This window comes from Rhinolophus sinicus, linkage group LG09, assembly GCF_036562045.2.
Source record: "Rhinolophus sinicus isolate RSC01 linkage group LG09, ASM3656204v1, whole genome shotgun sequence".
NCBI classification, from domain to species: Eukaryota; Metazoa; Chordata; class Mammalia; order Chiroptera; family Rhinolophidae; genus Rhinolophus; species Rhinolophus sinicus.
In genome coordinates, this window is record NC_133758.1 from 54,148,279 (window position 1) to 54,159,584 (window position 11,306).

The 11,306-nt window shown below is 41.9% G+C and overlaps 1 protein-coding gene across 5 annotated transcripts in view; it reads right to left on the reverse strand.

Moving 5' to 3' along the window:
- SPIRE1 (spire type actin nucleation factor 1) overlaps positions 1–10,617 on the reverse strand; it is a 246,510-nt gene extending 235,893 nt beyond the window's left edge. The window contains exon 1 of one of the 5 annotated variants that reach the window (XM_074340400.1): positions 10,483–10,617. Coding sequence is in view for 4 of the 5 variants with exons in the window: in XM_074340396.1 (XP_074196497.1) it covers positions 9,679–10,018 (340 nt within the window). In the remaining variant the exon portion in view is untranslated. Of the gene's footprint in view, positions 1–9,678; positions 10,447–10,482 lie in introns of those variants that run through there. The other 4 variants (XM_074340396.1, XM_074340397.1, XM_074340398.1 and 1 more) reach the window with 4 other exon arrangements.
- Positions 10,618–11,306: the final 689 nt, after the last annotated feature.

Consider the following 11,306-nt stretch of genomic DNA (forward strand, 5'->3'; position numbering starts at 1 on the left):
ATGTGGGAATCAAACCGGCAACCCTGTTGTTCAGACCTTGCACTCTAACCAACAGAGCCATCCAACCGCTCCAAATCTTTTCTTTTTTTTAAATGACATTTCCAAGTATTGGAGAAGATGTGGCATAACACATTGCTAGTAAGGAAAGGTAAATTAAAACAACCTCTCTAGAAAACTGCTTGGCAATATCTACTAAAACTTAAGTGTCACACATGCAAACAATCCAGCAATTCTCCTAGACATGTACCTAACAGAAGTGCATATGTACAGAGGGTGCCAAAAAAATGTATACACATTTTAAGAAAGAAAAACTGTATTAAAATTGTAATACTCAACAAATACCGATAACAAAAGATGAATACAAGTCAAGTTTGACTTCTGCAATTACACGAGGTGCTCAAAGCGGTTACCATCAGCATCCAAACCCTTCTGATTAGGGCGAACTACTTACTACTTGAGCAACATTGACCAAAGTGTCCACTTGTATACATTTTTTTGGCACCCCCAGTATGTTCAAGAGTATTTACAGCAGTGTTATTTGAAATAGCTAAAACCTCCAAACAATTCATATGCCCATCAACAGCAGAATGGGTAAATAAATTTCAGTATTTTCATACAATTGAATACAATACAAGGTCTGACAATTAAGTTCATGAATTTATTGCAATGATGTTGCTAACATTTTTGTATAACAAAGGGATTATTCATTATGAATTTGTATCAACTGGACAAACAGTTAACCAAGTTTACTATTTGGAAGCGCTGAAAAGGCTGCATGAAAAAGTTAGACGACCTGAACTTTTCGCCAACAATTCATGGCTCTTGCATCACGACAACACACCAGCTCACACGGCACTGTCTGCAAGGGAGTTTTTAGCCAGTAAACAAACAACTGTAGTGGACCACCCTCCCTACTCACCTGATCTGGTTCCCAATGACTTTTTTTTACCCAAAGATAAAGGAAATATTGAAAGGAAGACATTTTGATGACATTCAAGACACCAAGGGTAATACGACGACAGCTCTGATGGCCATTCCAGAAAAAGTTCCAAAATTGCTTTGAAGGGTGTACTAGGTACTGGCAGTGGTGCAAAGCTTCCCAAAGGGAGTACTTCGAAGGTGACCATAATTCATATTCAGCAATGAGATATGTAGCACTTTTTCTAGGATGCATTCCCGAACTTAATTGTCAGCCCTGATATAGCAAATCAATGCTATATGCAACAAGTAGTGTACCTCACAAACATAAAGTTGAGCAGAAAAAGCCAAACAAAAAACACATAATGTGAGATTCCATACAAAGTTCACAAACAAGCAAGCCCAATCAATGGTGATAAAAACTAAGCCAATGATTGTATGTAGAAGGCTTCTGGGCTACTCATCTCTTTTGTTCTTAATCAGGATGGTGTTTACATGGTGTGTCACTAACGATTTGTGTACTTTTCTGTGTGTATGCTGAACTTCCAAAACAAAGAAAAATGTGTGGGGGGAAAGCCCAAGAAAATAATTTTTGAGAAGGAAATGTCAAAAGAAATTAGACTTTTAGACAGAAGAAAAGTGGTCAATTCTTTAATTATCTTCAAATATACACAACATACACCAAAAAAGTCTTCCAGAGATCCTGACCAACACGTCATCACCAGACTATCATCACTAAAACAAAAAAATATCCATTAAACTTTCCTGTAACTAGATGAAATGTGTTTAAATTACGTGAACATTTGGTGTAACAGTTTCTTAATGTATGTTCTTTGTATAATGAGGGTCATGCAAGCAGCAAAACAAAACAGGGTGTCATGGAATGTCTATCCTTGATATATTTAAAAATCAACACAATGCTAGCTAGCTATATTGACCTGATAAGAGCAAAGGCTGGACCAGTTAAGTCCAATAAATTCAATGCAGGAAGAAGCAAATCTTGCCTTGTCTTGACCTTGTTATACTGCCTCTCAGAAGTTAGAAATAGGGAAAATATTACCACCTTTCCCAATTAATTTGCATGGCTTTATATACATCAGTATTTTTCTTGTCCCTAAAGTAATCGTGCTCCCCTGTAACAATCTGAAATACCTAACCCAGACCAAAAATCTCTTGCCCGGTCATACTTGGTTTTCATCTCTTTTTGTTTGAGTAAGACATTTTATGAACTTATCGCAAATAGTGTATTTTATCCACATGTTGTACTTCAGAGCAGTAATGAAAAGATATACTTACAAAATGGGGAACTATTTCAATGTGGCTGATCGCCAACAGTCTGCATGTTTTAGGGACACCTGTAGCCCAGAATATCCATAACTACTTGCAAGAAGGAGGCCAATGATCACAAGATTTGTCACCAATTCCTGACCACCCACCTACCTCAGTCAATACATATTTGACCCCCAGCAACATTTCAATGACTTCCCTTCAGCTCCAGTATATCCAAGTATAGTCTCCCAGTATAGGCTCCTTTGGCTTCAGTTCCCAAGTATCTCTCCCTTCTGATAAACATTTTGTACAGACTGTTCTCTCTGAACCTTCCTATTCAACTTGACTCTAAGGACTCTAATAAATGTTAAATGAATGCATGAAATACAGACAGTGGTAGGCGTGCCAGTAAAAGTGAGATACCAGAAAGAGGTATTTCCCAAATCTAACAAAGTCTGAACACCAAAAATAACTAAACCGCTTAACATTTCTTCATTAAAAACAAAACCACCCCAGTAGCAACAAGCATACCCAACACTGAGCCCCTTGGGGATATGTCTAGTTCTAGGGCTGGGGCAGAAAATATAATAACATAATAACCCTTGAAACACTTTGTAATGCCAGAAAGCAAGGATATGCTCAAAGACACAAAAGGATGGATACATGTCAAAGGGACATAGGAGCCAACCTGAAGGTGCCTCCAATGGCCACAACCGAAACAATTTCAGCAATAAAACAAATAACATGGTAATGGAAACCATCCAAAGTATAATAAAATAGATGTGAGTCCAGACTGATATAAATGATTGAATAAATAAGGAAATGGAGAGAAGGGACAAATCTTCCTTACAGAAAAATTCCAAATAACATTAAATAGATCTTCACCCTTCCAGGAGGAGGCCCCCTCCTTAAATGCAGGCTGGACTTAGTGACTCCTTTACAAAGAATAGAGTGTAGAAAAGGTAAGAGCAGTAGTAACTCTTTAGCAGAGAAACCTAGCAAACGTTCACACCACCAGGAGTATTGCATGGATATCATGTGCCCCAATCTAATGTGATGAGAGGAACCCTTCCCCTCTCTGGTATTCTTCACACAAACATATAACCCCAGTCTAGTCTGGAAAACATCAGGCAAACCTAAGCAAAAGGACAGTCTACAAAACCTCTGACCAGTACTCCCCAAGGCTGTCAAGGTCATGGGAAACAAAAACAGTCTGAGAGGGGCCACCGACTCAGGTGGTTGGAGCTCCGTGCTCCAAACTCCGAAGGCTGCCAATTCGATTCCCACATGGGCCAGTGGGCTCTCAACCACAAGGATGTCGGTTCAATTCCTCGAATCCCGCAAGGGATGGTGGGCTGCGCCCCCTGCAACTAGCAACGGCAACTGGGCATGGAGCTGAGCTGCGCCCTCCATAACTATGATTGAAAGGACAACAAGTTGACTTGGAAAAAAGTCCTGGAAGTACACACTGTTCCCCAATAAAGTCCTGTTCCCCTTCCCTAATAAAATCTTAAAAAAAAAAACAGTCTGAGAAACTGCCACAGACCAGAAGAGACTAAGGAGACTAAATGCAATATGGTACCCTGAGTGGGATTCTGAAACAGGGAAAGGACATTAATAGAAAAACTAGGAAAATCCAAAAGAAGTCTGCAATTTACTTAATAGTAATGTGCCAACACTGGCTTTCTAGTTTTCACAACTATACCACAGTATCATAACAGTAGTAGATGTTAACATTAGGGGAACTGGGTGACAGGTACACAGGGATTTTCTGTATATCTCTGCAACTATTCTAAAAAATCTAAAATTATCTCAAAATAAACAGTTTATTTTAAAAACCCCACTATACTTGGCAACAGGCAATATTTTCCTCATAGTTTTAAACAAATATCTGGGAGAAGGCAGTTTCATTTTTTTCTACTTAGCCAACAGGAAGCAAATAGTAAATATAATGAAAGTGGGATGGAAACTGTTGCCATTTTACAGAACCTATGATGCAGGAAAGTGATTCTGCCCTTACAAATAAAACAGGCAGAGTGTGACTTATCATCTCCTATCAACATATAGTCCCTGATAGGTCAATGATTTTTTTATTCTAAAGTGGAGTCAAAACTCAGTGAGGCTAATGGCTTTCCAACAGAGTCCCAACTTACTCAAATACCAATATCTATATATGCCTAAATTCTTTCCACTGTTTTCCTTTGCAGGAGACAGAAATACAGATACAAAACCACAAATGCACTATTCCAAAATTTCTCCCAAAAATGTATGTAGCCACTCCCACATAATCCAGCACAAGTGTAAAAATGTTGGAGAGTAAACAGAAGTTGAAAGTGACAGCAATCTGAATTATGTCTAAAATATCTTAATTTTGCAAATGACCATCTGAACATATAGTTAAAGCCCCTCCCAGGGACCTGTGTATATGAGTAAGCTTAAAGCTGAAGCTGCATTAGCTTCATAGTAAATTTAGTAAATTTTTCTCTTCTTTAATGCTAAAACTACTTGTTTACATCACCCTTGGAAACTTGAACACTGCTTACACATAGGAACTCAATGCATGTTTTTAAAATTGAATTAACCCCACACATTTGGACATATTGTTCAAATGGAATAATTCTTACCTATTACTGTATTGATAAGGCTTTTCACCAATGCCTATAATACCATCATAAACCCTCAACCTTTAACCTGGACACATACACATATACTTCAAGTGTTCCTTTCATTTAATGATCAGGATGCAAACACTCAAGAAAGATACTAAGAGAGAACAAAAATTAATGTTTTTAAACACGTTTTCACTATTTCAACCTTCTCCACAAATACTCTCTCTTAAAATCTAACAGGGGCCGGCCCGGTGGCTCAGGCAGTTGGAGCTCCATGCTCCTTATGCCGAAGGCTGCTGGTTCGATTCCCACATGGGCCAGTGGGCTCTTAACCACAAGGTTGCCGGTTCAACTCCTCGAGTCCCGCAAGGGATGGTGGGCTCCGCGCCCTGCAACTAAGATTGAACACGGCACCTTGAGCTGAGCTGCCGCTGAGCTCCCAGATGGCTCAGTTGGTTGGAGCGCGTCCTCTCAACCACAAGGTTGCCGGTTTCGACTCCTGCAAGGGATGGTGGGCTGTGCCCCCTGCAACTAGCAACGGCAACTGGACCTGGGGAGCTGAGCTGCGCCCTCCACAACTAAGACTGAAAGGACAACTTGACTTGGAAAAAAGGCCTGGAAGTACATACTGTTCCCCAATAAAGTCCTGTTCCCCTTCCCCAATTAAAAAACACACACATCAAATAGGATATTATTCCAAGACCATTTCCCCCACCACATTAGCATGAACCTTACTAAGAAGCTTGACTGATCATATCCTCTTTTCAAATCCCAAACAAAGCCCGAATGTTCACTATACCAAGGGATATCTTTATTAGTATGCACACAGGCTTTCATTGTTCCTCCCAAGAAAACCTATCGCCAATCTTATTTTAAATCCATATGTGGTCATAATATTTTAAATGTTCTTTATACATTTAAAGCTAAAGGTACATCAAAATTCTTAAAACCAAAATCTGAAAAAAGTTACTTTTGTCAGTTGGGTATTTAAGGCTTAAGAGGCTGCTGAGACCATGCAATGATTCTAAGTTCCAATACTACTGTTATTGATAATTCTTTGTGTCATCCCAGAAAAAGTATTCTACTCTTGTGAAGATCTGGAATTAATCTAAATTCCGTTAATGACTACTTTCTAAAAATGTGTATACCAAAATGTGTTCTAAATGCCAGTTAACTGCACTGGTGACAAACAGTGGCTAACAAGCAGTGGGATGTCTTTAACTAATTAATTAAGGGTGTGAAAGTGAAAACTTCATCACCTGTATATAGTAAATTTTATCAAACAAAAAGGTCTCATTATGACTGCAAGTACATAAACATTTGGGTAATACAAATTTTAAGTAAGCCACCTAAGAAGAATCATAAGCCCTCTTGATTCTAAGCAATGTAGCCTCCTGTCATCACAGAAATACTTCATAAAATATACCGCCCATTTTAAGAACCTTATTAATAATTTAATCATTTTTACTCAAGATATTCTCTAAAGAACTAATTTTTCCTTTTTCTTTACCTCCTTTAGTTCTATACCACACTGCTTTCATGGCCGTGTTAGTATATGGCTCTAAGTTATATCTGAATGCTAAATAAAATTACTCATTCTTCATTGTTTTCTTCCAATGCCTCATTGGTCTCACTTCCATGCCTCCCACACCTTTCATCATTTTTCTACTTTTCTTATAATGTATTTCTAATTTTTAATTCAAACTGAATGCAAATATTCTGGATGTATCAATACTGTTAAAAGTTAACAAGAACTAAAATCAAGTACAACTGCATTCAATCCCAAAACAAGTCAGGAAAGCATGTGAAGTGCTATTTCTTTCTATGAGACTAAATGGAGTAATACTGCTGATAGGGGTTAAGAATCAATAGCACTCATTCATTCAACTCAACAGCAGAGGGATCAGTGGCTAGCTGAAAAGCTTCACTTGCTTGAGGATTTCAGTCACAATCCATTTCTCCACACTGAATACAATCCTGGGCACCACCCATCATCTAGCTGCTAGACTAGTAGCCCTCAAGAGAGGATGATTTTGCCCCCCAGGGTACATTTGGTTATGTCTGGAGACTTTATTGTCATGGCGGTGAGGGGGTTACTGGCATCTAGTGGGTAGAGACCAGGGATTCTGCTAAATATCCTATGCATAGGACAGCCACCACAACAAAGAATTATTCAGCCAAAAATGTCAATAGTGCCAAGGGTGAAACCCTGATCTAGACATTTGTCTCAAACAGCTGGACCCAAGACACCATGGTGGTGTGAAAGGACCACAGGACTAGGGAAGGAAAAGAACTAAAATTTACTGAGTACCTGCTACATACCAAGCCTTGAGTTAAGTCACTTTACATATATCATCTCAATGAAACCTCTATCTGATGAAGAAAGTGATCTGTTCTCATTTTACAGATGAGAAGGCTAGACTCTGGGAGGTTAAGGAATTTACTCAAGGTCACTCAGCTAGTAAGGAGAGGAGTAATGATCCGAATTCAAACCAAATCTGTTTTATTACACATTACAAAATCTAGAGGATAAAAGACATGAATTTGATTCAAAGAGTTACCAGTATGAATTTGAGCAAGTCCTAAACCTCCAGTTAGAAAACAGTCAATGGATAACGTGTAAAAATAGAAATGCTGCTGATCGCCAAGAATATATAATCATGTGAAACACCTTACAATGAAAATGAAAGTGCTTCTTAGAATTGCTGGTGTCACAATTACCATTTTTCCTTAAAAACAGAACTCATACAACTGTGCACAGTAGCAAATTAAACAGCATATTTAAGAACCAAGATTAAATGATCAGAAGACAGCATGCCTTCATAACCATGCAAATACTCTTAAATCCTAGGAGGAAATGAAATGTCTAATATAAACAATATTTTAGTATGACTTTCGTAAAAAATTTTCAATCCTCGGCCCTAAAATCTAAAATGCTCAAGACTATAATCAACAACTTTGGGCTCTCTCCACAACGGGGAGCAGAGGTCACGAACAGAACTAAGAAGGAAGAGGATGGATTACAGGTCCATTACAGCTGCTGCAGGGAATAACTCTACTATTCTCTCCATAAAGATAGAATATATTGAGGTCAATATGTTATCATTCATGTTAATAATGCAAAAAAAATTCATTTCAACATAAGGTTCTGATTTTTTACAAAAAACTACCACCATAATCCAATAGTCTTTGAAGGTCCACAAATATAATTTAAACTACACTCTTCAGGGATTAAGTTCAAGAGACAATGTAAACTGGGGTTTTTGTTCCTTCCGGAAATCACCACTAACAGTGCTGCTTCTAAATGCAGGTTGCACACAACCATTTTCCTCTGGAAACACTAGATCTCAAGGCATGGCTTTGCTCTGTTTTGTAAGTGTATCTTTTCATATCATATTGATACATTATAAATAAATTGGAAATATATTGTAAGTATTTCCCACTAATATAAAGTCCAAGTTTAAAAGCAATAAACACATCAAATAAACTAAAAAATGTTTGAAATAATTTGGAAGAATCATAAAGACTGGATTAAAATAAATAAAAATTACAAAATTTGTTTACCTGACACTAAAAATAAATAAATGTTCTGGAAGAATTGAAAGAACTGACAACATAATCTTGAATGTTCTTTATTTAATCAATTTAGATAGGGATTTTCATTAAATGTCATTTTACTGACTAGTTCTGAATTACATTTTACACCTTAAGCATTTTGACACTTCCATCGACTTTCTAAAAGTGAGGGTGGATTATTTTTCTATGTTTTTAACATACTTGCCTCTCAAAAGACTGAATTAGATAAAAACTGATAGGAAAAACATACTATCAACCTCTTCATCATCAATAAATATTTGAATAAGCCCTAGCTATATGTTGATGTGTAGGTGATAATCTGGAATAATTTACATTAGACAATGACCTAAAATCTATTTTATCTATTTATCTGACATCCTGTCAACTTTTTACTTTACAAGCTTGTTTTTTCATCACAAATTAACAAATTTCATTATACAGGTAAATAGTTAATTTATAAGTTAAAATCATTATTTAGTCTCCCTTATTTCTCAAAATAGCAGAAATCCCCTCAGGGCTCAGATTTCCTTATATTTCCAAAACGAAAAACACTGTTGCCAATTTTTAAAAACTACTATTAGTTGACTACTCATTCCAAAAGGTGTGATTTTCCTGACACCAGAATTAACTATCCTTGACAAGATCTCACGTGAACCTTTTATAGCACCCATCACATCACAAATGTAACCACAAGTAAACAGCCAGGACATATTAAGTATGCATACATAGCTTATCCATAGGACCCAACCCACACCATTTCCCAAACAAGCCTAGGGCAGCTGTCCTATGACAGTCTATACAATCACCAGCACCCTTGGCAGGTCAGCGGCCCTGCAGTGGGGCGCACGCCCAGGCCCGCCCACACGCCTTCCTCACAGACCCTTTGTGCCGCTGTCCGCCCCGCACCCCATGCTCTGACCTACGTGGGACCCGCTCTCGGCCAGTACAGCCTTCCGCCGTGGACTCCAGGCCCGGGTCTCCCGTGGGAGGTGGAAGGGGGAGGTGGAGGGAGGAAACTGGGGGGGGGGGGGGAAGTGGGGGTCATGAGGCACAAGGGCCTAGAGCCGGCTGGGAAAGTGGGCCGCGTGCGGCCAGGGTCTTTTCGTACGAGATGGGGGTGTCGCGGGGCGAAAGGGCCGGGCCCGGGGACTTCGAGGAAAAAAGGGGCCTTCAGCAGGGGTTCTCCCGTAGGAGATGGGGGGAGGTGGTCGCGGGGCTGAAAGGCAGGGCCCGGGGACTGCGAGGGAAAAGGGACCAGTGGCGAGGGTTTTCCGGGGGTGGGGGGCACGCGAGTCCGCGGCCTCACCCGCAGCGGTGGGCAGCTGTCCCGCGTCGCCCGCGGCGGGCACCAGGGTGACGGCGCCGTCCCTCCAGACGCGGATCTGCGCGGCTGAGCGCACGCGGCGGCGGGGCTGGCTATGGCCGGCGTCCGAGGCGCGCAGGGAGCCGCAGCACTGGTAGCACACGGCCCACGCCTGCTCCTCGTTGATGGGCTGGTTGTAGAGCCGCAGGATTTCCTCCAGGCTTAACGAGTCCTGCGGACCTCCAGCCGCGCCCGCGGCCTCCCCGGGGTCCGGCGGCCCCTCGCCGCCCGCTGCCTCGGCCCGCGGCTCCCCGCCGCCTGCAGGGCCGGCCGGCTGAGACATCCCGCGGGTCGGCGCTGCGCTGGCCGCCGTGCCGTGTGCCGGCGTCTCTTCAGCTGCGGAGCATCGTCTCGGCGCGCCGCCGCCTCCTCATCCCGGAACCGCCCCGCCCAACCCGGCGGCGCGCGCCGCCGCAAGGGACCAGGCTGGGGACTGGGCGAGAGTCCGGGCGACCGTGGGCAAGCGGAGGGCGGCTAGGACGCCGCGGCAATCCAGATCAGGCCGCCGCCACCGCCAGCCCGTAGCGACGCGATGGCGTCCGCGTGTCCCGCCCGGCGCCCGCCGCACGCTCAGTGCAGGGGCCGCGCAGCCTCTCCGCCTGGGTCCTCACCGTCAGGGGTTCCCGCCGGTGCTCTGCCGCGGCCTTGACCGCACCCACCCCAGTCACTACCACTGCCAAAGCGGGCGGGTCACTGAGTCACCCTCTAACTGGTTTGCTGAAAGTGTAATTAGGAATTCGAACCTACCCTAGAGTAAATTCCTAAAAACTTAAAGGTCTGTTGAACCGCTCCGGCCTCGGGCTACCCCGGCCCCGCAGCCTACTCGCCCACCGCAGGACCCTGCTCAGGGCCTCCCGCTGGGCCCTGTCCAACCCTCCTTCAAGCCTCTTTGCGATTGCTCCTGACCTGCCGACTTGCTACTGCCCCGGACCTCGTCCCGCCCTCATCCCTGTTCCCTGCTTTTTTTTTTTTCCTTGATAGCTATCGCCATCAACATGCTATATAATTTACTTAGACGTCTGTTCATTTCTGAATACCTCCTCTTCTCCCAACTTCAGTGTAAACTCCATCAGGGCAGAGATCTTTATGGGTTTTGTTTACTGACTTCTCCCAAGTGCATAGATCAGGGCCTGGGATATAAGCATGTCGTAAATAATTTGCAGACGTTGGTTTCAGCGTCCTTCCGGATTCATTTGTAATGTTCGTACAACTCCGTAAGATAATGTCTCCAATAACCACTGTCATCATAGGCCAGTTAACCCATTCTGTTCATACATGTGGAAGTGAGATCACAGTAGCAAAATTGAACTGAGGGCAATTAGCCATAGAATAAAAAATACTCCCAGGTCTTGCTGAACTCATTAAGTATGCAATAAAACAGACAATTCTTAGATAAAACAATGAGTTTCATCGGTAACATCCACTGAGGCTAGTCCTGTGTGAGAACCTTACAGAATTGAAAGCATGAACTAAGAAATATATCTATAATAATATCTTAAAGATATCGCACTCTCAACAATTGCATCGTGCAGCAGAAATTACAACCATTATTAATGCTTAAAATACCACAG